At 40.8% G+C, this 26990-nt stretch overlaps 1 protein-coding gene across 2 annotated transcripts in view; it reads right to left on the reverse strand.

Moving 5' to 3' along the window:
- The window catches only part of LOC140188596 (uncharacterized), a 124923-nt gene that overhangs the window by 36456 nt on the left and 61477 nt on the right, over window positions 1–26990 (reverse strand). For both annotated transcript variants that reach the window (XM_072245026.1, XM_072245025.1), the window contains 7 exons: window positions 25997–26189; window positions 22414–22512; window positions 14817–14942; window positions 11603–11740; window positions 3470–3618; window positions 2000–2354; window positions 822–950 (listed from right to left, as the gene is read on the reverse strand). In XM_072245026.1, coding sequence (XP_072101127.1) covers window positions 822–950; window positions 2000–2354; window positions 3470–3618; window positions 11603–11740; window positions 14817–14942; window positions 22414–22512; window positions 25997–26189 — 1189 coding nt within the window. The remainder of the gene's footprint in view (window positions 1–821; window positions 951–1999; window positions 2355–3469; window positions 3619–11602; window positions 11741–14816; window positions 14943–22413; window positions 22513–25996; window positions 26190–26990) is intronic.

A 26990-nucleotide genomic window follows, 5' to 3' on the forward strand; every position in this document is an offset into this window, starting at 1 on the left:
TTAATAGTTCACGTCTGGGATGCTTCATCAGAACTAGAAAAAGAGAAAGAAGTTAGCTTAGCCGGCATAGAAGATGGGGAAGGGTTGGGTGGAACATAAAGTAAAAATGGATGACCTAATATGGCAATTAAGATTTTTATTGGTGTAATGTTCTACTAATTTTGTACAGATGCTCCACAAAGCAATGATTTATACTGTATCTGATTCCTACAGAGTAGTGGAGGCCACATAGTGAACACCAAATACAGTACACAAGACTGGAAGAAGTGCAAGTGAATCACAAGCATTACCAGGAAAGACCATTTGGGTCCCTTGATGGTGGAATAGGAAGAGATGAAAGGACATGTGTTGCATCTCCTGCAGTGGGAAAGTTCCACACAATAGGGACTGGTAGTAAGGTGGGGGAGTGATAGAGCGGACCAGGGAGTTGCGAATGGGGAACAGAAGGGAATATATGCCCACCTTTTCTGCTATATAAAGTAAGAGCTTTCTCTTTTTTCCAGTTTTGATATAGAGTTCCCAATCTGAAACATTACCTATTTCTGTTTCCACAGGTATTTCCTCAACCAGCTTACTAAAGACAGAGTTATAAGGCCAGATGTCCAAAAATTTAATTAAATATATGTTAAGAAGTATCTTTAAAAACAAAAGGAAAGAGTGAGAATGGTATAAGGAAGAATTCCAGATAAAGCCAAGGCAGCTGTAATTCTTTTGCGAGTTGATATTTCAGCACAGCTTAAGTGCTTCTGTCAAATTACTGAAAGCTATCAAAGAGAATTAGCAGCAATAATCTTTGAGAATACTTCTTAAGCTTCATTTACCTTGAGCTTATTGTTTGATTCCTCAAGCTGCAATTCTAGGGTTTGTTTCTGCTGGCAAGCATTCTTCTGTTCGAATTCTAGGGAAGACTGCATCTGGCTCACTTCCATCTTCAGAGCCTGGAGCTGCACCTAAAACAGAGGTCAGTCACTTGTTGTTTTGAGCAGAAAAGACACAGTAACCCCAGAATAGTGAGTAGCCTTCAGGTTGACTCTCCGGTGCTCTCGCGCAAGAATGCTTTACTACAGGTGCCTTTAATAATGCTGAGATGGTGCATGCTTTTCACTGCCATTAGTGCTCATTACATAGGGTGATTCATCCATCAGTAATGTATTATAAATGTAATATTATGAAGTCTTGGAATTCTACACACAAAAAAACCTGAAATTAAATGGACCACAATTTTGAACACAGCAATATCCCACAAACAATGAGGCAAATAATTGACTTAATCCAATTCAAAATGAGGAGGGCTGAGGAAAGAGGCATAAATGCCCTACTAGATTAAATTGGTGGGTCCAACTTCACCTTAAATAGGCCAAGGGAATCATCAAAGTGAAGTGCGATGCACAAATCTCCAAGAAATGAAATAAGAGATTGTGTATGTTGCATTAGAATTGTTTCTACACAGCATCTTAGAAGCCATAGTGGGACACAACAATGGGTCAATTAATGGGTCATTATCAACACAATTCTTATCAATTAAATTCCATTTCTAAAGGTGCCCAATACAAGAATTCAAATTCAGACAAGTATACATTAATTGACACAGTAATTTGTGGTGAAAATGAACTTCCACATTGGCCCTTAGGATGACAAGATCATAAGACATAGAAGCAGAGATGCTATGTAAACCTGTATTACTTTTTTACATTCGATTTTTATCTCGTAAATGATATTAATCATAGCACACAACTTTTTTCCCAAAAAAAAGCAGTAGTGAACCCCCTAAAAAAGAAGACTCAGCATGGAGTTGCATGTCAAGCCTGCTTGGCTCTTCTATGAAAGATTATGAGTTCTGAAATCAGCTTCCTCCACTTTTTGTTACAAAGCAATGATTCAATCTGTATTTGGTTCCTCAAGAGTATAGGGGAAAATTGCAGAATATGGCCTGAATATGTGGAAGATCTTTAGGATTCTTGACTATAACGACAAATACAACATTTACAGTGTAATCTACCTGATTGATGCTGTCTTCCATTTTTTCTTTGGAATGCATCAGGTCATTCAGCTGTTTCTGTATGTTACATACTTCATGGGTCAGGCGCTGGTTCTCCTGTTGGCAGCTTGCCATTTGTTGCCGTACTGATAAATTTTCCTCTTTTAGGATTTTGTTTTCCTGCTGGTAGTGGAGGAATTGCTGCCGTATAGTTACATACTCCTGACTCAGTATCTGGCTGCCCTGCTGATTGGTACAAAACTGCTGCTGCAAAGTAATCTTCTCCTGATTTAGCTGCTGATTTTCCTTTAGTACTGTGTTGAGCTGTTGCTGCAGACATTCTACTTTCTTTGCAGAATCATCAGTCATTGTCTTGCTGAGAAATTGAATGTTAGGGAGACAAAGTTAGCATGGCGTCATTAGCTTCCTTCTATGTTTCAATGGAAGCTGAAGGAACAGCATCTCATATTTTGCTTGCATATTTTTGAACCTATGGGCCTAGACAATTGAGTTCTGCAACTTCAGATCATAAGCACAGCTTTTTTTTTGCCACAGTATGTGCTGATAATGATTCTGCTGTTAAAACTTATAGTAATGGCAAATCAACCCATCTCTTAGCTTGTCACTTCTACTCTCTCATTTGCTCTCTCCATCACCACCTCTCAAACCTTAAACATCATTTGTAATTGTTAAAACCCACCACCTATAATAATTTTTCAGTTTAAAGTGACTTGGAAGCTTTCCCTCTCCATAGATGCTGCTTGATCAGGTGTGTGTTTGAGGCAAATTCTGTTATTATTTCAACTGTCCATCACGTTGTACAATGTTCATCTGATTTTGGCATTTTTAATGTAGTATGTTCTGCATACATTTTTATTATCACTTTTTTTGTAAAGTTCTGCCAGTTCTTTTGCCCCTTTCTTTATAGCAGAGATAAGGATCAAGTACAGGAATGCCAACTCATTTTTACCTTGTTTGGTCTGAAGACAGTGAAACCATTTGCACTATCTCTTTGTACTACCTCTGAGACCAAGAACTGAGCCTAGGAACTTCCTCATTTAAAATACACAACATCGAGTATCTGCAATAACAACAGGAGGTGGCACGGAATTTCAGTAGGTCAAGGAGTAATCCTAGAGAAACAAATAAAGGTAACACTTTGGGTCCCATGATGATGTTTGTATATTGGATAACTCTCCCAGGATCATATATGAGCCAGATCCTTCTATCCCTGAGGTAAGAATGTAACTAACTAAACCAAAACTAAACACATACTCATATAGTTAATTCTTCATTGTGTTAGGTTCAAAAAGCCAAGACAGCTCGTTAATTGATTGAAAAGGCTTGACACTAATTAATGTAACACCAAGCATTTTCTTAATGAAACAAAGTTTATAGATAAAATCTTCTAATTCGGATAAAAATGGCTCAATTTTAGTGTTCACTGCAAATGTTACAATATTTACTGTTAATAACATTTTTCTCTCTAACCTGTTTAATGCCTCTTCGAGTTTGAGTACAGTGCTCTTCAATTCAGCTATCTGGCACAGATAGCCATCTGCCATAGTTTTCCAATCATTGCTTGATGTCTCCTTCTGGCTTTTGCAGACACCTTTGTAATCCTCCACTACCTTGTTGAACTAATAAATAAAGTCAAACTAATTCTTACTGAATCTGAATTACAATATATTACAAAGAAAAACAAAGAGTAAATGGACTACCTTTCGAATTACGACAGTTCGATTCATTCACCCATAAAGCATAGTAGAATACCAACAATCTTTACAATGCTGACACCTGCTCCTTGGATCATCCTTCAACTAATTTCCTTATTAGCACAAGACAGAAGACATTGATTCTAATGTCCGGGTAAGTATAAATTATTTAAGACAGAGCTTCCCAACCTTTTTTATGTTGTGGACCCCTGCCATTAACCAGGAGGTCCATAGACCCCAGGCTGCCAACCTCTCATGTAAGAGAATACAGTTTAGAACAGGGTTCCCAATCCGGGGCCCACAGACCTGTCAGCTAATGGTCGGGGTCCATGGCACAAAAATGGTTGGGAACATCCTTAATGAAACGTGGCTTGCAGTAAATATCAATTTCAAATGCAGTATTGCTGTGTACACACTGACAATATGCAAGAGCAAAAGAGTGCTCAACACATGGAATTGACTTCTGGAAAAAGTAATGAAGACAGGAACTCTGAATTGTTCAAGAAACAGATGTGATGTCAGAGGATTGCTCTTTCTGCACTTAGATGATGGTGATTCTTTGCCCATAACATTTTATGATCTTGAAAGCAGACAAGATGATTATGTTGATAGAACCTTTTTTTGTGTATAACAGCTTGCTAAATCCTGATAACAGGGTAAGGAATATAATAAAGCAGGGGCTCCCAATCTTTTTATGCCATAGACCAATACCACTTAGCAAGGAGTTCGTGAACCTCAGGGTTGGGAATTCCTGGTTTATAGGAACAACACTGCTCCTCTTGTCCTTCAATTCTTCCATTCAGTTAGATTCATGGATCATCTCTTCTTTAACTCTTTTTACTCTCTTTGATATCATAATTTTCAATACCCACGCCTGAAAAAAAAAAGTTTTTGAGGGGTGGGTAAAATAGTTCACAATTTCCACTGCACCTAATATAAGCAAACAGTACCCGAATGGCCCGGCTTTAATTTTAAGGTAATACACTCCAAATGGACTTTCCCAGAAGACGGGAATTTTTTTTCCATTCATCCCAAACATTCTGTCAATAATTTTAATTTTGCTTTATATATTTATCATTTTACAGTTATTCTTCATGGCTTTCTGTTCACACTCGTGTTCAGTGCATATGCATGTAGACTACTAACATATTGGAGTGAAAACCATATGACTGTTAAATTTAATTCTAGTTGGATCCCATCTGGAGTTTGACATTCTGTTCTGAGCATCATATCTCAGGGGTGGCATAGTGATGCAGATAGTAGAGCTGCTGACCACAGGGTGCTGTCCATGTGGAGTCTACATGCTCTTCCTGTGACCATATTATGTTTCCTCTGGGTACTATTCCAATCCAAAGATGTGTGGGTTGATAAGTTAATTGACCAGTGTAAGTTGCCCCTAGCAAGTAAGCAGGTGTAGATTCTGGGGAGAAACTGATGAGAACATGTAGAGAATGAAAACAGATTTAATGTAGGGTTAGTGTAATTGGGTGATTGATGGTCACCATGGATGTGGTGGGTCCAAGAGCCTGTTTTTGTTCTGTATCCGTTCATTACTCAAATAACTTTGTTGGAGGTGAATTGCATAATGGCTAAGTTGTAAAGGGAAGTTCTATGGACTTCTGTTTAGAAACATGATGGCATAATACATAATTTTCTAATACTCGTTCATTCGCGTTGTATTTCGTGGGCGATCATGGTCTTTCCATGACCGTGATTGTTCTTGGGAAATTTTACTACAGAAGTGGTTTGCCACTGCCCTCTTCTGGCAGTGCCTTTACAAGACGGGTGACTCCAGCCATTATCAATATTCTTCAGAGATTGTCTGCCTGGTTTCAGTGGCCGTATAACCAGGACTTGCGATATGCATCAGCTGCTCATAATACCATCCACCACCTGATAACATGCCTTCATATGACCCTGATGGGGAGGCTCAGGTGCCACACCTCGTTTGAAAGAGATGCATCTCCACCCCGCCACCCAGATTCCAACAGTACAAATGTGGAATTTGATTGGAATACAACATAAACACAGTTTTCTGGTCTTCAAGGCTTTCCCAAAATTTAACTAGGCATTTCCCATTGAGAATCACTCTTGCTCCAATGAACAGCTTCCACATCTAGCATGCATGTAGTTATTCTGATGTGTAGTACCTCCATAACTTAATTTCTCTTGGTAACAGTCATATTGTGTTGCTGGGAGATAGCACATTATTTTGAACCAAAGCCTATTTTTTGTTGGTGACTTGCACCCAACTAACTTTTAACAACATTGCTTACTCCATGGCTACAATATGAAAACAATTCCTACTCATCTAAGTGCTGGAAAACCTGATTCAGATGGGTTTCCTTTTAGTTATTTTCTTACCACTTCAAACATTTTGCTCCCCACAATACAGATCCCAATCTCTTACAAGCCATGTTTGATGTCCTTGCCCAGCTACCCCTCACCACAGGCCACCCTCCCTGACCCATATACCCATCTCCTGACCCAGTTCCCAATCCATTCCTCACACAACAGTCCCACTCACCACTAGCTATTTAATACAGGTCCCACCACTTTGATTTCCCACTGCCTACATTTGCTCTGGATCCCTTCTAGCACATGATATTGGACACTACATCCCCAGTCTCTCTCCCTACAAACCCCAATGAGCCTGTTTCATTCCTGTAGAATTAGATAGCATGCCTGCAGGGTTAGTGCTTTGTTCAGGGTGTCAGATGTGGGAATCCTGGGAGACCTCCAGCCTCCCTGATGGCCACATCTGCGCCAGGTGCACCGAGATGCAGCTCCTCAGAGACCGTGTTAGGGATCTGGAGCTGCAGCTTGATGACCTACTGCTTATTAGGGAAAGTGAAGAGGTGATTGACAGGAGCTACAGGGAACTAGTCATCCCTAGGCTACAGGGGTCAGAACACTGGGTCACTGTCAAGAGAGGGAAGGGAAATGCCCGGATAGTGGAGAGCACACCTGTGGCTGTCCCCCTCAGCAACAAATACCTTGTTCTGGATGCTGTTGAGGGGGATGACCTGACAGGGGACGCCCACAGTGACCGGGTCTCTGGCACTGAGCCTGGCGCTGTTGTGCAGGAGAGAAGGGGGGAGAAGAGAAATGCGATAGTCGTAGGGGATTCCATAGTCAGGGGAACGGACAGGAGAATCTGTGAGCCTGATAGAGATACTCGCATGGTGTGTTGCCTCCCAGGTGCTAGGGTACGGGATGCCTCGGATCGGGTCCTGAATATTCTAAAGGGGGAGGGTGAGCAGCCAGTTGTCTTGATACATGTTGGTACCAATGACATAGATAGGACAAAGGAGGAGGTCCTGAAGAGAGATTTCCAGGAGTTAGGAAGGAAGCTGAGAAGCAGGACCTCCAGGGTAGTAATCTCAGGATTGCTACCTATGCCACGTGCTAGCAAGGGCAAGAATAGTCGGATCAGGCAGATGAATGCGTGGCTGAGAGACTGGTGTAGGGGGCAGGGCTTCAGATTCTCGGATAATTGGGATCTCTTCTGGGGGAAATAGGACCTGTTCAAAAAGGACAGGTTACACCTGAACCCGAAGGGGACCAATATCCTGGCGGAAAGTTTAATAGAGCTGTTAGGGAGGGTTTAAACTAATTTGGCAGGGGGATGGGAACCGGAATGACAGAGCGGAGAAAGGGGAAAACAGAAATAAATCTAAGATAGTGAGCAGTAAAGGTGTCAGGAAAGACAGGCAGGTGATGGGGCAAATTTGTAGCCATTGGGATGAGTTGCAGTGCAATAAAGTTGCAGTGAAATCAAAGCAAAAAGTATCAAATACTGGTCTTAAGGAAATGCACGCAGCATAAGGAATAAGGTGGATGATCTCGTCGTACAGCTACAGATTGGCAGGTATGATATTGTGGCCATCACTGAGACCTGGCTAAAGGATGCATGTCTCTGGGAGCTGAACGTCCAAGGATACACGGTATATAGGAAGGTAGGCAGAAGGGGAGGCCTGGCTTTATTGGTAAGAAATGATATTAAATCATTAGAAAGAGGTGATTTAGGATCAGAAGGTGCAGAATCTTTATGGGTTGAGCTAAGGGGTAGAAGGACCCTGATGGCAGTTATTTATAGGCCTCCAAACAGCTGCAGGGATGTGGACTACAAATTACAACAGGAAATAGAAAAGGCTTGTCAGAAGGGCAGTGTTTTGATAATTGTGGGGGATTTTAACATGCGAGTGGATTGGGAAAATCAGGTCGGCACTGGATCTCAAGAGAGAGAATTTGTAGAATGTCTGCGAGATGGCTTTTTAGAACAGCTTGTTGCTGAGCCCACTAGGGGATCAGCTGTACTAGATTGGGTATTGTGTAATGAACCGGAGGTGATTAGAGAGGTTGAGGTGAAGAAACCCTTAGGAGGCAGTGATCATAACATGATTGATTTCACTGTGAAATTTGAAAAAGAGAAGCCGAAATCTGATGTGTCGGTATTTCAGTGGAGTAAAGGAAATTACAGTGGCGTGAGAGAGGAACTGGCCAAAGTTGACTGGAAAGGGGCACTGGCGGGAAAGACAGCAGAGCAGCAGTGGCTGGAGTTTATGCGAGAAATGAGGAAGGTGTAAGACAGGTATATTCCAAAAAAGAAGAAATTTTCGAGTGGAAAAAGGATGCAACCGTGGTTGACAAGAGAAGTCAAAGCCAAAGTTAAAGCAAAGGAGAGGGCATACAAGGAAGCAAAAATTAGTGGGAAGACAGAGGATTGGGAAATTTTTAAAACCTTACAAAAAGAAACCAAGAAGGTCATTAAGAGGGAAAAGATTAACTATGAAAGGAAGCTAGCAAATAATATCAAAGAGGATACTAAAAGCTTTTTCAAGTATATAAAGAGTAAAAGACAGGTGAGAGTAAATATAGGACCGATAGAAAATGATGCTGGAGAAATTGTAATGGGAGATAAGGAGATGGCAGAGGAACTGAACGAGTATTTTGCATCAGTCTTCACTGAGGAAGACATCAGCAGTATACTGGACACTCAAGGGTGGCAGGGAAGAGAAGTGTGCGCAGTCACAATTACGACAGAGAAAGTACTCAGGAAGCTGAATAGTCTAAAGGTAAATAAATCTCCTGGACCAGATGGAATGCACCCGCGTGTTCTGAAGGAAGTAGCTGTGGAGATTGCGGAGGCATTAGCGATGATCTTTCAAAAGTCGATAGATTCTGGCATAGTTCCGGAGGACTGGAAGATTGCAAATGTCACTCCGCTATTTAAGAAGGGGACAAGGAAGCAAAAAGGAAATTATAGACCTGTTAGCTTGACATCGGTGGTTGGGAAGTTGTTGGAGTCTATTGTCAAGGATGAGGTTACAGAGTACCTGGAGGCATATGACAAGATAGGCAGAACTCAGCATGGATTCCTTAAAGGAAAATCCTGCCTGACAAACCTATTACAATTTTTTGAGGAAATTACCAGTAGGCTAGACAAGGGAGATGCAGTGGATATTGTATATTTGGATTTTCAGAAGGCCTTTGACAAGGTGCCACACATGAGGCTGCTTAACAAGAGCCCATGGAATTACGGGAAAGTTACATATGTGGATAGAGCGTTGGCTGATTGGCAGGAAACAGAGAGTGGGAGTAAAGGGATCCTATTCTGGTTGGCTGCCGGTTACCAGCGGTGTTCCACAGGGGTCTGTGTTGGGGCTGCTTTTTTTTACATTGTACATCAACGATTTGGATTATGGAATAGATGGCTTTGTGGCTAAGTTTGCTGACGATATGAAGATAGGTGGAGGGGCCGGTAGTGCTGAGGAAACGGAGAGTCTGCAGAGAGACTTGGATAGATTGGAAGAATGGGTGGAGAAGTGGCAAATGAAGTACAATGTTGGAAAGTGTATGGTTATGCATTTTGGCAGAAAAAATAAACAGGCAGACTATTATTTAAATGGGGAAAGAATTCAAAGTTCTGAAATGCAACGGGACTTGGGAGTCCTCGTACAGGATACCCTTAAAGTTAACCTCCAGGTTGAGTCAGTAGTGAAGAAGGCGAATGCAATGTTGGCATTCATTTCTAGAGGAATAGAGTATAGGAGCAGGGATGTGATGTTGAAGCTCTATAAGGCGCTGGTGAGACCTCACTTGGAGTACTATGGGCAGTTTTGGTCTCCTTATTTAAGAAAGGATGTGCTGACGTTGGAGAGGGTACAGAGAAGATTCTCTAGAATGATTCCGGGAATGAGAGGGTTAACATATGAGGAACGTTTGTCCGCTCTTGGACTGTATTCCTTGGAGTTTAGAAGAATGAGGGGAGACCTCATAGAAACATTTCGAATGTTGAAAGGCATGGACAAAGTGGATATGGTAAAGTTGTTTCCCATGATGGAGGAGTCTAGTACGAGAGGGCATGACTTAAGGATTGAAGGGCGCCCATTCAAAACAGAACAGAAATGCAAAGAATTTTTTTTAGCCAGAGGGTGGTGAATCTATGGAATTTGTTGCCACGGGCAGCGTGGAGGCCAAGTCATTGGGTGTATTTAAGGCAGAGATTGATAGGTATCTGAGTAGCCAGGGCATCAAAGGTTATGGTGAGAAGGCAGGGGAGTGGGACTAAATGGGAGAATGGATCAGCTCATGATAAAATGGCGGAGCAGACTTGATGGGCCAAATGGCCGACTTCTGCTCCTTTGTCTTATGGTCTTTTTGTGTTCCATCTAGCACAGCACATGAAGGAAAGACCCTACATTAAGATTAGTTCAGTAGTGTTTGAGACCTAGAAACTCAGGTGTTATTGTACTTGCCACTTTTTTGGACAGTTATTGGTGCAGATTATGGCCGCTGAACAACACTGCTCTACAGAAGCCAGAGAATATATAGTCATGGGTCTATATCCCTACCTTATAAAGAGATATTGAGACACTGATGATCAAAGAAGTTAGAAAATAAACTACTTTTTTTTGTGAGGTAGTACAGAACTAGGAGGGAAAGGATAATATTAGAGCCAGACCTTTTAGGGTTGTTGTCAGGAAGCTCTTTGTTCTAAGGTCAAAGGTAATCTGGAATGCTCTCCCTCAAAAAGCTGGAGCCTAGGATGATGGATACATTTTTGTTGGGCAAGGATATGAATGATCATAAAGTTTAAATGTAAATTAATCATGATCAGATTGAATAGTGGAATATGCCCATGAGGCTGAATGGTTTATTCCTATTCTTATATCCTGTACCGACCGGGTGGTGGGGTGGAGCTACGTCTCTACCTAAGGGGGCATAAGGTGCTCCTTCCCTCTGCTAGGCTGCAGGTCACCCTTGGGCACGGTGTAGCACCTGCTTAGCCCCCACCCCCACCCCCAATCAGGGTCATGTGAAGCCTGGGAGCAGCTGGTGGACAGTCGTACGAGCAGCCAGTGCATATCACAAGTCCTGGTTATGCGACCACTGACGCCAGGCAGACAATCTCTGAAGAGTATTGATAATGGCTGGGGTCACCCGTCTTGTAAAGACACTGCCCAGAAGAAGGCAATGGTAAAACCACTTCTGCAGAAAAAATTGCCAAGAATAATCACAGTCATGGAAAGACCATGATCGCCCATGTCATATGACATGGCACATAACAAACGAACAAACAATATCCTGTATGTGAGGTTGTTCTCCTGCCTTGATAGGACTACATCTCTTAGAAGGGGACAGGAAGTAAATGTGCCTGATACATTATCCTTGCACTGAAATAAACTGAGCATCATAAATGAATTTCATTGTGGGTAATATACATCTTGTAAAAGGCACGTTATAGTTTCTTACATACTAACTATAAGCAGGGGGTTAGGGAGATAACATTTTTTTGTATATGAAGTTGATATCTCAGGACCAACTCCAGTAAGGGTTATTGTTTCTGTGACCACATATTACATTGATATTGCACATTAGCTGCTGTCAGGTAATAGCCCTTCACCTTCTCCTCTAGAGTACTGTTTTCCTGCTTCATTCTTTCAAGAGCTTGATTTAATGTTTGATTCTGTTCTGCTGCTGCATGACAATTCTTCAGCTCCAAATTCAGATGATGCACTTGGGTTTTGAAAGCTTCCAATTGCTGTAGAAAACAGGAAACTTCATTAAAATAGTATGAATAGTAGAAATTGTAGACACAAGAAACTGCAGATGCTAGAACCTAGAACAACACACATGAAAGTCGGAGGAACTTGGGCATGTCAGGCAGCATCTATGGAGGAAAATGGACAGTCAATGTTTCAGATCAAGACCCCTCAAGTGGACTGAAAGACAAAGGCCAGTATAAAAAGGTGGGGTAAGTGGATCCTGGAGAGAAAGACGATAGACAGATGGGAATAGTGTCAGAAGTTAGGAGGTGATAGGAGGAAATGACAAAGAACTGAAGATGATGAAATTTGATAGGAATGGAAGGTGGGGCATGAAATAAAGAGAGGGAGGTGGGAAAACTAGAGGACTGTAGCAGGGGAGGGAAACAGATGGGAGGAATGTATCAATAATAGGCAAATGGAATTGGAGGAAGGGAAAGAGACAATGTGATGGGGCTTGGCTAAGCCAGGAAGAGAGAGAAAACAGACAGGGGGGCAGCCTGAAAATGGGCTGAAGATGATTGAGTTTTACAGGTGGGGAAGATGGTGCTTCCTATTATGTTTGGAAGGCACACCGTATAGTTGTTTGGAGGTAGGTCATGTTGTAGTCATGGGGCCATCAATGCAGCAAAACATAGTAGATTTTCCTTCTGAATATGTGGAAGAGTTGCCATTTCTGACCAAGGCCAATTTCAGGGGAGTTTGAGTGGGGAAATCAGAGGTCCAAACTAGTGGCAGGAGAGGCTAGTGTGGATTGCTTTGGCCATCAGAAGGTTAAAGCGAGAGGAGTTGAAGTAATGATTGGTCCTTGGAAGATTAGAGCCAGGAGAAGAGGAAATTCTGCCAGCAGAGAATCAGGGCCACAGAATATTGGCCCGTCAGAGCCTTGGCCAGTGAAGGTGTTGGGAGTTTGATCAGTGGTACTACAAGACTTTAAATTCCACAGTTGCCATGGTGGTGTTTGAACTCGAGTCTAGATTATCAGCCCAAGCCTTTGGATTGCTGACATTAAACATAAAATGCTGGAAATCCTTAGGAGGTCAGACTGCATCTGTGGGAAGAGAAACAGTGCTAAAGTTTAAGGTCACCAAATTGCTGGTCACCTGACTTCATTGTTTTACTCCCATTTATAAAGAGGAGCTTAAAAGAGAGGATATTTTGTATCCTCTGCATGATTTTTATTCCTAAAATTTATATCTTAGGCTCTATATTTTAATATTTATATTTTATATTTGTACTATATTTAATTATATTTATATTTAGCCCTCCAATAATTTAGGATTATCTAGCACTGTACTTTTCAGCTTTGTATTCACCTGTGGATGTGGAGTTTGTGGCTGTGTATTTTGACCAATTATCTTTTCCTGCTGTTTTTTTTTTAAACTGTTCACTTGCAAAGTATTTCAGATCTGAGGAAGGGTTTGTATCTTAACCATCAACTAACTTGCTTCTTGACAGATGGTGTTTGATTAGTCTCTTTTGCATATTCTGTACTTATTCACAAGATATTTGAACTCATTTCAGGTTAGTTCTATAATAACTACTTGTACCTGTGAAATGCCTTCAGCACAGCAAAATTCCCCTAGCAGCCCATTGCATCAGCAGGTCAGAATTAGAATCAGGTTTGTTATCAGTGACATAAACACAAGAAATCCAGCAGACGCTGGAAATCCTGAGCAACACACATATGCAGTGCTGGAGAAACTCGGTAGGTCAGGCAGCATCCACGGAGGGGAATAAACCTTCGATGTTTTGGACTGGTTATGCCCCTCCACAGATGCTGCCTGAACTGCTGAGTTCCTTTAGCATTTTGTGACTCTATTATTACTGACATACATGGTGAAATTTGTTAACATTAGAGGTTCTGCAGATGCTGGAAATCCAGAGCAACACACTCAAGATGCTGGAGAAAACCAGCAGGTCAGGCAGAAGCTACGTAAATAAATAAATAGTTGACATTTTGGGCCAAGACCCTTCTTCAGGTCATGAAAAGAAGGGGGGAAGACATCAGAGTAAAAAGATGGGGGGAGGAGAAGGAGGATGGCTAGAAAGTGATAGGTGCAGCCGGATGGGTATGAAAATTAAAGGGCTGTAGAAGAAGGAATCTGGTAGGAGAGGAGAGCAGACCATGTGAGAAAGGGAAGGGGAGCACCAGGGGAGGTGATAGGCAGGAGAGGAGGAGAGGTAAGAGGCTAGAGCAGGGAATAGAAGCAGAGAAAAGAGGAAGGAAAAACAATTAATGGAAGGAGAAATCGATACTTATGCCATCAGCTTGGAGGCTACTCAGGCAGAATATCAGGTATTGCTCCTCCATCGTGAGAATGGCCTCACCATGGCAAAAGCAGGAGGCCATGGACCGATTATGTTGAAACAGGAACGGAGATGCAAATTTAAATGGTTGGCCACCAGGAAATTCCAGTTTTGGTAGATGGAATAGAAGTGCTCAACACAGCGGTTCCCCAATTTACGTTGGGTCTCACCAACGTAGAGGTCGCATGCAGTAGATGACACTGACAGATTTGAAGGTGAAGTGTTGTCTGTTCTGGAAGGACTGTTTGGGGTCCTGAATGGGGAAGGGAGGAGGTGAATAGGCAGGTATTGCATTTCTGTCATTTCCAGGGACATGTGGCAGGATGAAGATTAGTGGGGAGGGATGAATGGACAAGGGAATCACAACCGGAGTGACACCTGCGGAAAGCAGACCGGGGGTGCAGGTAAAAATGTAGGATGGTAGGATCCCGTTGAAGATGATTGATGTTGCAGAGAATATGGTGGATGCAGAAGCTCGTGGAGTGGTAGGTGAAGACAAGAAAAATTCTGTCCCTGTTAAGGCGGCGGGAAGATGGCTGGGTACGGATATCCAGGATATGGAGGAGATGTGGGTGAGGGTAGCATCAATGGTGGAGGAACTGTCGCAGATTTCATCTTAATTTCCAAGAGGGTTTAAAATCTTCAAGGCTATCTTTATAATCTGCTCACAGCACTACAGAAAAGATAGTGGCAGACCTTCCTACCCTACAAATGAAACTTTCACATCCTATGCCAAATGAAGTAATATCCACATAGTCCCACCTCAGCTTCCCGTATTTTTGACTGTTCAACAGCTGCTAGTGCAGATTCCAACTGCTCCCGCTTTTTAACTTCTTCATCAAGCCTTAGCTGTGTGCTGTCCAGTGCTTCCTGGCTCTTCTGTATACGCTTTTGAAGGGAATACAGAAATCAAATTAAATAATTGATAAAATACAGTATATGCTGTTTCAATCAGAGCTCCTTTTAGAAATGCTTCATGTCTATTTGCTAAAGAAGCTTTTCTGCTAATAAATCAGTGCCAATGATTCTGAAAGGCAGTCACTGGTTCATGCTTATGTGGAAACTTGAGCAGGAAATGTAAGAGAATACGAGTCCAAGCCCAATTCTGTCCTCTTACAATGTCCAATGAACATCCATTAAAATCTAAGTCACAATACCAAACTGGATTCTTTTTTTACCAACTCTAGATCAGAGTCCTCCAAGAGGACCATAACCTTGTCGTGGTTTGGAGGTTTGCGTGCCTCAATGACCCAAAGAGCACTGTTGACTGGAGTCAGGGCTTTATGCTTTGGCTCTAGGTACAGTCACCCATGTCAAACAGGTCAAAGGGTAGAGGCCAGACTAAGAGTGGTCCACTGGTCCTCCAGGTTCAGGGGTTCAGTTCAGGGCTAACAACCCTGACTGGTAAAACAAAATTGTAATGAAAACAGCAGTGAAGCGAGTACTAAAGCAAAGAAAGGTTAGATTCCAGACTCCATACCCTGCTAAACTGTGAAGATGGGATGCAGCTGTATCAGACAGTGGAAGAGGTGACGGCAGACGTGAAGGACAGAGGGTTGCCCGTCAGCGTGATCAAACCGGGGGAAAGCCTGGCTGAGCAACTATCCTGCTCTGCTTGGGAAATAGTGAGAGAATCGAGAAAGCAGGGGACAGGAGGAGGGTGAGAGAAGAATATCAGGAAGAGACTGTGAGTTTTCAGAAGACAGCCCTTGCCCTCTCCAGAAGAGCCATAAGGTCTGACTAATTTCAAAAGTGTTGATAAGCTAAACAGAAGCAAAAATAGATGGTGCTATACTTATCTCAAGAAGCACATATTACAATGTGGATTTTATATTACTCAATTAGTTTATTTTTTATTCATTCATTCACTCCTTTTTCCCCACCTAAATGAGAATATGTACATGGGAAGAATACATAGGGAAGTCTTTTCTAGGTAATAGACACAGATTTTTTTCACTAACTTCTATGGGTACTCAAGTGGGAGTCCTCAACTCACAGGTAGGAGAGGCTACCCCCCACGGCTAGACATTTCCTCTAGCTCAGCTCAGGGTCATCTGCTAGAGAACTCAGCCTTGGAATCACACCTTTATTACCTTTTTTCTCATTCGCGTTTCTTGATTCTTATTTGTTCAGGGAGTAGATCCATTAAGTTTTATTCTGCTAATTTCAATGATATACTGACAGATAAATACACATGGCTAAGGACAAAGTAAAATTCATTTATTTTAATGTCAATGGGCTGTTAAATCCAATCATACGCAGTAAAATTCTATCAAAAATGAAGAAAGAACAAGCCCATGTAGTATATTTACAGAAAACTCACAAGTGATAATGAGCATGGAAAACTAAAGAGAATGGGCTTCACTGATTTGTTTTTCTCCTCATATAAATCAGGACATAGGAGAGGAGTTGCTATTCTCATCTCAAGCAAGCTAGATTTTGAAAAAGTATTTGAAATGGAAGATAAGGAGGGCAGAAATATTCTGGTAAGGGAAAATATAGACGGAAATTCAGTTACTCGATTGAATATATATGCACCCCCAGGAAGTGATATTAGTTTCTTCCAGAAAATTACTAATATTATGGAAACGGAAACAGAAAGTCTCTTGATATGTGGGGGACACTTAAATTTACAATTAAATTTACAATTTCTCTTCCAGTAGAAAAACCTATGAAACAAAGTCCTTACATAAGAAAGTTAACACACTTTTTGAGGATGTTGGTCTAATTGATATACGGAGGGACCTTTTCCCCGACAGAAGGGATTACACTCATTATTCTGCCCCCTTCTTTATATACAAAAATAGACTATTTCATAACATTTGGAAAAGATGAAGACAAAATAATCACCTGTGGAATTGGGACGATAGATGTAAGTGACCGTGCACCTATATATTTATCTGTTGATTTTGACCTACAACCAAAGGATACTATTTGGAAACTAAATTCAAGTCTACTCAATAATCCCTATTTTAAGGAACAAATTTAAAAAGAAATTGGTCTTTACTTAGAATTCGATGATAATGAAGAGGTTTCTCCTCCCATTCTATGGGATACTCTGAAGGCTGTCTTAAGAGGGAAAACTATAGCGATATCTTCATATAAGAAAAAAATAAGGAATAAAACATTAGAGGAATTACAAAATAAGCTGAAGGAACTAGAAAAAAAACACAAATTGAGTTGGGCACAGGATACATTAGAGGAAGTTAAAAAAAATTAGGAATGAAATTAATAGTTTGGCTACACAAGAAATCAGGAAAAATCTAATGTTTCTGAAACAGAGACACTATGAAAATGGATCTAAATCTATGAAAATACTGGCATGGAAACTAAAAAAAAAGATAGCAGAAAATACAATTCATAGAATTAGGCATCCAAGAACAAAAGTGATTAAAAAAAAAATAAGCTAAGTGAAATTCAAGAAGCTTTTGAAATGTTTTACAAAACTCTATATTCCGAAGTTCCGGGGGAAGCATAACCCAAATTGACACCTTCCTGAATTCTATAGAGTTACCCACTTTAAGCGAAGAACAAAATAGAACAATGACTGCTGACGTAACTGAAGCTGAACTAAAAACTGCACCAGGAACAGAAGGATATACAGCAGAGTGGTATAAAGAGTTTAGAAGTGAGTTAATCCCTGTTTTACTCTCCACACTGAACTGGGCTCTAAAAAAGGTGCAAATCCCACCCAGCTGGAAGGAGGTAATAATCTCAGCTACACCAAAAGAAGGCAAGGGTAAAATGGAATGTGGGTCATTTAGACCAATATCTGTTCTTAATGTAGACTATAGATTATTTACCTTCATCATAGCCAAATGATCAGAAGAATTTCTACCCACACTGATACATAATGATCAGATAAGTTTTATACAACAACGCCAAACACAAGACAATATACAAAGGACACTTCACATTACGGATCATATACAAAAAATGAAATTGAAACGATAGTGATAAACGTGGACATTGAAAAGGCATTTGATTTGGTTAATTGGAATTTTTTTAAAGAGTATTACATAGATTTGGTTTACATGACACAATTATTAAAACTATACAGGCACTATATGACAATCCTACTGCTAGGATTAAAATCAATGGATATTTATCAAATAGTTTTACCCTAGAAAGGGGCACGAGACAGGGCTGTGCATGGTCACCGCTACTCTTCGCATTATATCTGGAACCAATAGCTCAATACATCAGACAAAATGAAGATATCAGGGGAATTACTATTAAAGGGACAGAGCATAACTTAGCTTGTTACGCAGATGACATTTTGATCTATCTAGGACAACCAACATACTCTTTACCTAAATTGATGCAATCCTTTGAACAATATGGTCAATTATCAGGATACAAGATCAACATAGATAAAACCCAACTACTTTCATATAACTATAGCCCACCAAGAGAAATTGAAAGTAGATATCCCTGGGAATGGCAAATGGAGTCTTTCAAATATTTGGGCATCATTATGCCAAAAGATTTGGTAAAATTATCAGAATGCAATTATCTGCCTGTATATAAAAAAAAATTAAGGAAGATATAACAAGATGAAACCTAATTCTTTTTTCAGTCTCAGTTCAAGGATTGAATCTATTAAAATGAATATATTGCCCAGACTATTATATCTCTTTCAGACCCTACCAATAGAGATTAACCAAAATCAATTCAATGAATGGAACAAAATGTTATCAAGGTATATATGGCAAGGTAAATGGCCTAGAGTTCATCTCAAAACTTTGCAATTAGCCAAGGAAAAGGGGGGATGGGGCCTACCTTCTCTTCGAGATTATTATTTTGCAGCACAGACGAGAGCTGTGATATGCTGATGCAACCCATCATATGACGCTCAATGGAAAAACATTGAGGAGAGGATACTTTCCATCCCCATACAGGCAATTTTGGCTGATAACAACCTACAAAGTTACATAAATACTATTGATAATCCATGGGTGAAATGGACTCTTAAAATATGGAAAGCTATTATAAAAGAATATAAACTAGAGGGAGATATTGCAATTTTTAAATGGTGTGCATTTTATGCCAAATAAACTGGATGCTAGATTTAAGGACTGAACAGCTAAAGGTAACAGTTCTTTGCAATATAATGAAAGAAGGAACACTGTTCAGTTTTGAAATCCTTAAAGAGAAACACCTATTAGAAAAACAAGATTTTTATTGGCATTAATCATAGGAGGGTTAAAAATTTAACCAAGGCAAGTACATGTTTGATAGAGCTATTTAGAAAAAAATATAATTCAGATAATGGTAGTAGAATCATTTCAAGCGTGTATAAGGATTTGTCAAATCTTAGAACACATTCGACTTCTTACATTAAAACAAAATGGGAGAAAGAATTAGGGATAATTATATCTGAGGAAGAATGGACAATAATATGGAAATAATATGGAAGTATCAATGGAAGTGTACCAGTTCACAGAAATGGAGGGAGCTTGGATGCAAAAACTTGATAAGATATTTTATTACACCCTCTCAGAAAACCCATTATGATAGTAACCTCCCTGTTTGCTGGAGAAATTGTGGAAATCAAAATGCAAATCATTATATTTTCTGGGATTGCCCTGTTATCAAAGACTATTGGAGTGGGATACACAATGCCCTACAAGACATCTTTAAATGTGAAATACCCTTAGAAAGTAAGACCATATATTTTGGGTGTATACCTCAAGAATGTTTGAAAAGAGATAGATATTTAATGAATATACTGCTGGTGGCTGGTAAAAAGACCCTTACCAGGAAATGGTTATCACAGGAGAGTCCAATTTTAAATGCATGGATGGAAATTACAATGGACATTTACAAAATGGAGAAGATAACAGCATCTGTTAATCATAAGTTGGAACAATTTGATTCATACTGGGAAAGGTGGTTTTACCACATAACACCTCATAGGCCTGATTTTATTCTCACAAGTCAATGAATATGTTGTAAAAAAAAAGATCACTCCCTACTTGTACATAGTTTTCTCCTTTTGCTTGTTCTTTCTTTTCTCTCTTTTCTGTAAGTGTATACCTCAGATAAATATTATGTGGAGATTTGTGACAAATATGAATATATGATATATATGTACAGTGTCTGAAATACATCTTATGGAAATGTTTGTTTGATGATGAACTTCAATAAAAAATAAATTACAAAAAAAAGGAAAGCAGCTGTGAAGAGTCCTTCCAAACAGACAGAGATGGAGGACTTTCATTGCTGCTCTAAATACCAGCGGCATAACAGGCAGTAAGTAAGTAAGTTAGATCAAAGTGCTGATGTTAATTAAAATGTGTCCATTTCTTCAAGATTGACACTAAGATTTTCCAATAGATAACAGAAATTGAGTTTACTTTCAATGGTTTTCTTTGCTTTTATTTATATTGCTTGTTGGGCACAACTGGAGGTCTGAGAGATGCCATTTAACAGTAATTGTCAAATGTACTCCTAGCAAATGCTTCAATGTCCCTAGCCTGTGCTATAATTCCAATACTCTAAGAGAATTTTGTAGGAGATTTAACAGCATCTAAACAACCCCAAAGCCAGGGAAAAGCTGGCAGTTTGAGATGGAGAGAAAATCAAAAAAGGTCCTTGTTAATGCAGGGGCATACTGGTGCACTGAATAGGGGTACAGGTATCCCCTGCTTTTCGAAAGTTCGCTTTACGAAACCTCACTGTTACGAAAGACCTACATTAGTACCCTGTTTTCGCTTTCAGAAGGTGTTTTCACAGTTACGAAGAAAGGAAGCGTGCGATAAAAAATCAGTACGCGATAAAAGGCAGCACGTGCTCCGAGCAGCCGCTCTGCCCCAGATTCGGAACGGCATTGCTTAAACACGTTGCATTGAGCAGCCGTTAGCAAGATGAGTTCTAAGGTGTCGGAAAAGCCTGAAAGAGTAAGAGTGTTACACTTAGCATAAAACTAGACATAATTAAGCATTTTGATCGTTGTGAACGAAACAAGGACAAAGTGAGTTTGGCTTGTGGAAGTTGACGAAGATGATGTTGAAGAGGTTTTGGCATCCCATGACCAAGAACTGATAGATGAAAAGCTGATGTAATTGGAAGAGGAAAGGATAACAATCGAAACCGAATGCAGAAAGTGAAGCAACTGCATGAGACTTTCGCTGCAATGATAAAGTAAGACTTTAATTTTGAAAGGGTACGTAAGTTTAGGGGATATTTGCAGGATGGTTTGAGTGCTTACAAACAACTGTATGATAGAAAAATGCACGAGGCTCAGTAGTCAAGCAAGCCTTCCACATCAGCCACAGCAGACGACGAACCTCGACTTTCGACATCAAGGCGGGCAGTGATAGGAGAAGATGAGCTGCCTGCCCTGATCGACGATGAGAAGACACCCCCGTGTCCCACCACCCCAACATCCGGGCCCGGACAGATACTATACCGATTCGCGAAGAACGCAGCAGTAGCCAGGAGGCACACAGCACATCTTTAAGAAAAAAGCCAAAATAAACATGCTAATTAATTAGGGGCCGCCTAGCACGTAATTGTCGGCCCAGATCAGGGGCGATGCAATCGGCAATCGCCTCTGATATGTGCCGACGTTTATGTGCTGGGCAGCACCTAATTAATTAGCATGTTTATTTCGGCTTTTTTCTTAATGATGTGCTGTGTGCCTCCCGGCTACCGCTGCATTCTTCGTGGCAATGTATCGGGTCAGTGGCCCGGAGGGTTGGGGCCACTGCACCACCCAGCCTGCGACGACTCAGCCTAATACACCATCATCAGTGTGCTCGGTGCTGTTTTCCCAATTCCGGTAACTGATACTACACTGTACATACATTCTTTCTACTTTATATAGGCTGTGTATTTTTATGTGTTATTTGGTAGGTTTGGCAGCTTCATAGTTTAAAAGTTACTGGAGAGTGTGTTCATGCCAACAGCGCATGCGTGAGATTTTCTGCCAACAGCGCTTGCGTGAGATTTTCGCTACAGAGATCTGTGCAGGCAATCATTGTAGAGAAGTATTTCTACTTTATATAGGCTGTGTATTTATCATATCATTCCTGCTTTTACTATATGTTACCATTATTTTAGGTTTTATGCGTTATTTGGCATGATTTGGTAGGTTATTTCTGGGTCTGCGAACGCTCACAAAATTTTCCCATATAAATAAATGGTAATTGCTTCTTCGCTTTACGACATTTCGGCTTACGAACCGTTTCATAGGAACGCTCTACCTTCGGATGGCGGGGAAACCTGTATTCAGAAGAGTATTCTATACACCACTTTAGTTAGGTTGCTCCCAACATATCAACAGGTATAAATCAAATATCATTTTCTATGTTACGTGAATCATATTACACAGTCCAGGGGAAATTCTTTTCACCTCCTGAATGCCCGGGTCTACATCTAGAAAATGACTTTTGGCTTTAAGCTCCTTGTACTTCCGCTTCAGTTTTAGGTAATCAGCTTCCATAGTGCTGATCTGTGAATAGAGACAGACAGAAAATAACCCTCAGAAAAAGATTAAAAACATTCCTAGAGGCTTTTATAGAACATAAATAAAAGTTGTCAAGTTCCATTTCTGACACAGAACCTAACACAACATAAGAGAGCCTGGTTACTGTGCTTCATCCCAGCACTGAGCAGTCCTCTTTGAAGCATACAATATATGTGATATCTTCATCAAAGTACTCCAAAAGTTATATTGAACTATCCCATTACAGATGACTCCCTGCATTCCTAGAAAACCATCCATATTGCAATTGTTCATGCTCAAACCCATGTTTCCCATTGAATCCCATGTAACAAGTGGAGGCGTGTCCCTATAGGATGTTTTCTCTGAAGATAAACAGCTACAAGATAATATCAACTTTTGCTACAATTCTTATTCTAAATTAATTTTTTATCATATTTGACAGATTATTAGCAAGTACGGAGTTAGATGTTTGGTGTGAAGTGGATCCCTTTGGGGATGGCAGAAGTTGCAGACAATGATGTGTTTGCTGCGGAGGCTCATTGGTGGTAGATAAAGACAAGAGGCGGGAGGATTGTGTTAACTAGTGTTAAAGAGGCGGGAAGATTGTGTGAACACAGATATTCGGGAAATGGAGGCCATGAGGGTCAGGGCAGCATCAATGGTGGAGAAAGTGAAACCATGTTCTTTGAAGAATTAGAACATCGCTGATATCCTGGGAAGGAAAACCTTATCCTGGGAACAGATGTTGCAGAGACAAAGGAAATGAGAAAAGGGAATAGCATCTTTACAGGAGACACAGTGGGAAGAGGTATAGTCAAGATAATCGGTAGGTTTATAAAAGATGTCGGTCGACTGTTTGTCTCCAGAGATGGAGACGGAGACAGAGAAATCGAGAAAGGAGAAGGAGGTGTCAGAAATGGACCAAGTGGATTTAAGGAGAGGGTGGAAGTTGAGGGCAAAGTTGATGAAATGGACAAACTCAGTGTGGGTGCATGAAGCAGCACCAATGCAGTCATCAATGTAGTGGAGGAAGAGTTAGCAGACATCCCACCTCTCCCGGAAATTCCGGGAGTCTCCCGCATATTGATAGCGGCTCCCTGACGTCTGCAAATTATATGCAATATCCTGGAAATCGATTTTTTGAGAGCGAACGAGGGGGAGAGAGGGAGGGGGAGAGAGGGAGGGGGAGAGGGAAGGGGAGAGGGAGGGGGAGAGGGAGGGGGAGAGGGAGGGGGAGAGGGAGGGGGAGAGGGAGGGGGAGAGGGAGGGGGAGAGAGCATTCTGATTGGTCTCTCTTTGTGCTAAGTAGACCCCTCTGTTTTCTCTGTGGGCGGGTTTTACAGTTGACCTCTCTCTCTCTTTCATTGTCCATCAGTTCAGTTTAGTGTCCTGCAGCGCCATGGCAGAGCGTTCCAAAAAAAGAAAATATAAAACATACTTCACCCCAGACTACACTAAAGTCTAATAGGGGCCAAAAATAATGACAGTGTTGCTCGCTGCACTGTTTGCAACAGTGACTTTTCTATTGCCCATGGTGGGTTAAGACTGTAAAAGACATGTTGAGGTGAGTTTAACAGGTGTCATTCGTTTATTAGCATAGCTAACGTTATTTAAACTAGCTGGTTAGCTGCTAAGGAGCTACTCTATTAATGTCCTATGTGATGAGACCAAACTCCCTGTAGACTTGCTTAAAGTTGTAATAGAATAAAAAAAGAATCTGATGTCTTGCAAAATTAACAAAATCATTGACACAGACTGCTATGAGGCTGAGACTTCTGGCAAAATACTCAAATCTGCCAAGCAAGCCACATCACAGTACAAGGAAAGTTTGCAAAAGAAATAGAAAAGCTATTCACATTAGCATTTAGCTATTAGCATTGAGACTGCCAACAAAATACTCAACAAGGAATATATAATCAAATATCCTGTATACATTCACCCTTGGAGGTCAACCGGGGGTGGGGAGGGATATGGGGTTGCGGGGGTGGGGGTGGTGGTGCTACCTCCCTGAAATGAGTTTTTGCAGGGTGGGATGTCTGAGTTAGGGAGCATTACCAGGGAAGACTTGGAACATGGACTGTTCAATGTAGCCAGTAAAAAGCAGGCACAGTTGGGATCCTTGTAGATTCATGCTTATGGACTGAAGGGTATTCTTATACTTATTAATAAAGGACGCCAATAGTGGTGTTAAACAATAGGAGTAGGTTATAAGCAGGGGTTGTTGTGACAGACCGTGACAGCTTGGGCTCAATTCAACAAAATGTCTGCTGTAAAAAGTCAAATATATAAAACAAGTGAAATAGGGAAAAAAGCATAATAAAGAATCTACCAGTTACCTATTAATGAAATCTGATCATAGTCATTCTGAAAAAATACAGAAAAGCTCTTGTTTTGAAAAAACACACATCAAAGTTGCTGGTGAACGCAGCAGGCCAGGCAGCATCTCTAGGAAGAGGTACAGTCGACGTTTCGGGCCGAGACCCTTCGTCAGGACTAACTGAAAGAAGAGCTAGTAAGAGATTTGAAAGTGGGAGGGGGAGCCCCAGCCTCCTGTCCCATGATCCTCTCATATCCCTTTTGCCAATCAACTGTCCAGCTCTTGGCTCCATCCCTCCCCGTCCTGCCTTCTATCATTTTGGATCTCCCCCTCCCCCTCCCACTTTCAAATCTCTTACTAGCTCTTCTTTCAGTTAGTCCTAACGAAGGGTCTCAGCCCGAAGTGGCGACTGTACCTCTTCTTAGAGATGCTGCCTGGCCTGCTGCGTTCACCAGCAACTTTGATGTGTGTTGCTTGAATTTCCAGCATCTGCAGATTTCCTCCTGTTCTTGTTTTGAAAAGCTAGTTTTCTACACTAAGTTCAGAGGGCAAATATTTCCCACTCCCTTAATTCAGGAATCTTGACATTCCTTTCCCATCCAACCTCAAAATTCACTGTCCTTTGCAGCATCAATATGATCTTGGAACACATCACATTGGTGTAGAATTGTCTGAATTGTCTGTTTGTAATGGAAGTAAAATAGGAGAGACAGGCTGCCACAAGGATGGTAATTCAAAGAATCTTATTACTTCTCATGGATTATAACCACTCATTTTTTCCCAAGCAAAATGTACTGTCATTATATCTGCCCTTTCTGTCTGAGGTTTGTTTTGGTCTGTTGTGTGCTTCATCACCATTCCTACCAAAATCATTTTTCTAGAACGAACAGCTTTCTAATTTTACTTCCCTATCTGCCTTAAAGATTTTGTAAGTGTCGAGTGAGGCAGGCTTGGGTTTGATCTCCTCTCGTCAGTCAACTCTTAAAGGTTTACATAGTGAGCGAATTTCATCTAGACACCACAACTAAGAGAAAATGATCAGAAAAGGTCTATTCAATCCAGACCTGAACTTCATAAAAAGTGTATTATAAAAATAAACAGGCATATTACAAACCCACCATCATCTTCGATCTACACAAGAGTGATCAATTGTCATTTTCTGTTCAGGCTAACCTTGGCTTTGAGTACTTCCTTTTCACAGTCATTGCTATGCCTGTCATCTTTTGAATGATTCCGGTAACTTTCCAGAGTGGATTCAAGAGTCTCCTTCATCAGCATCACCTCTTCAAGCTCTTGTTGATATTTATGCAACTTACGCTGCAGCTCATGGTTCTTGGATTCAAGCCGATTAATCTCATGATGGCATCTGGAGCACAAACACAGTTCTGCCTTTTAATTTAAAAATATTTATTCTCTCACTTTTGATGGTATTCTTCCTTTTCTATTAATCCACATCATAGTAGAATTTCTACCCTTTATAGATGACCTCAGAAAGTTATTAACAGAATACTTAACTTGTGACAGTATTCAAGCCTGATCTTATTCTCACCGGGTCATTACAAGAATGCAGTTTGCACCAGGGATTACTAAACTGTGACCTTGATAGGAAACCTGAGTTTCAACTCAACTCTATCCACCAGGTAAACTCAATGGTGCCTTCATTAACAAAGAAACTAGACAATTACATTAAGGAAAAAAAAACAGACTATTATGTTAATAATGATTTACTGTAACCTCTCAAACTGTTTAATATACATATTGTGATATTGGGAAAGACAGACTCTCCTTGGCAATGCTGCTTGAGGAGGAATGTTAGAATGGGCGGCACGGTAGCATAGTGGTTAGCACAACGCTCTACGGTACTGGCGACTCGGGTTCAATTCCCACCACTGCCTGTAAGGAGTGTGTACGTTCTCCCCATGACTGTGAGGGTTTCCTCCAGGTGCTCTGGTTTCCTCCCACAGTCCAAAGACATATTGGTTGGTAGGTTAATTGGTCACTGTTTGGGCTAGGATTAAATTGGGGGGATTACTGGGGGGTGTGGTTCGAAGGGTCATTTCTGCACTTTATCTCAATAAATAACAAATAAATAAATAAAAAGAACAGTTGGGAAAAAATTAACTAAGATAATACCATATTCCTCAGTACCATAATGTGTCAATTACAT

Source organism: Mobula birostris, chromosome 27, assembly GCF_030028105.1.
Source record: "Mobula birostris isolate sMobBir1 chromosome 27, sMobBir1.hap1, whole genome shotgun sequence".
In the NCBI taxonomy this organism is placed as follows: Eukaryota; Metazoa; Chordata; class Chondrichthyes; order Myliobatiformes; family Myliobatidae; genus Mobula; species Mobula birostris.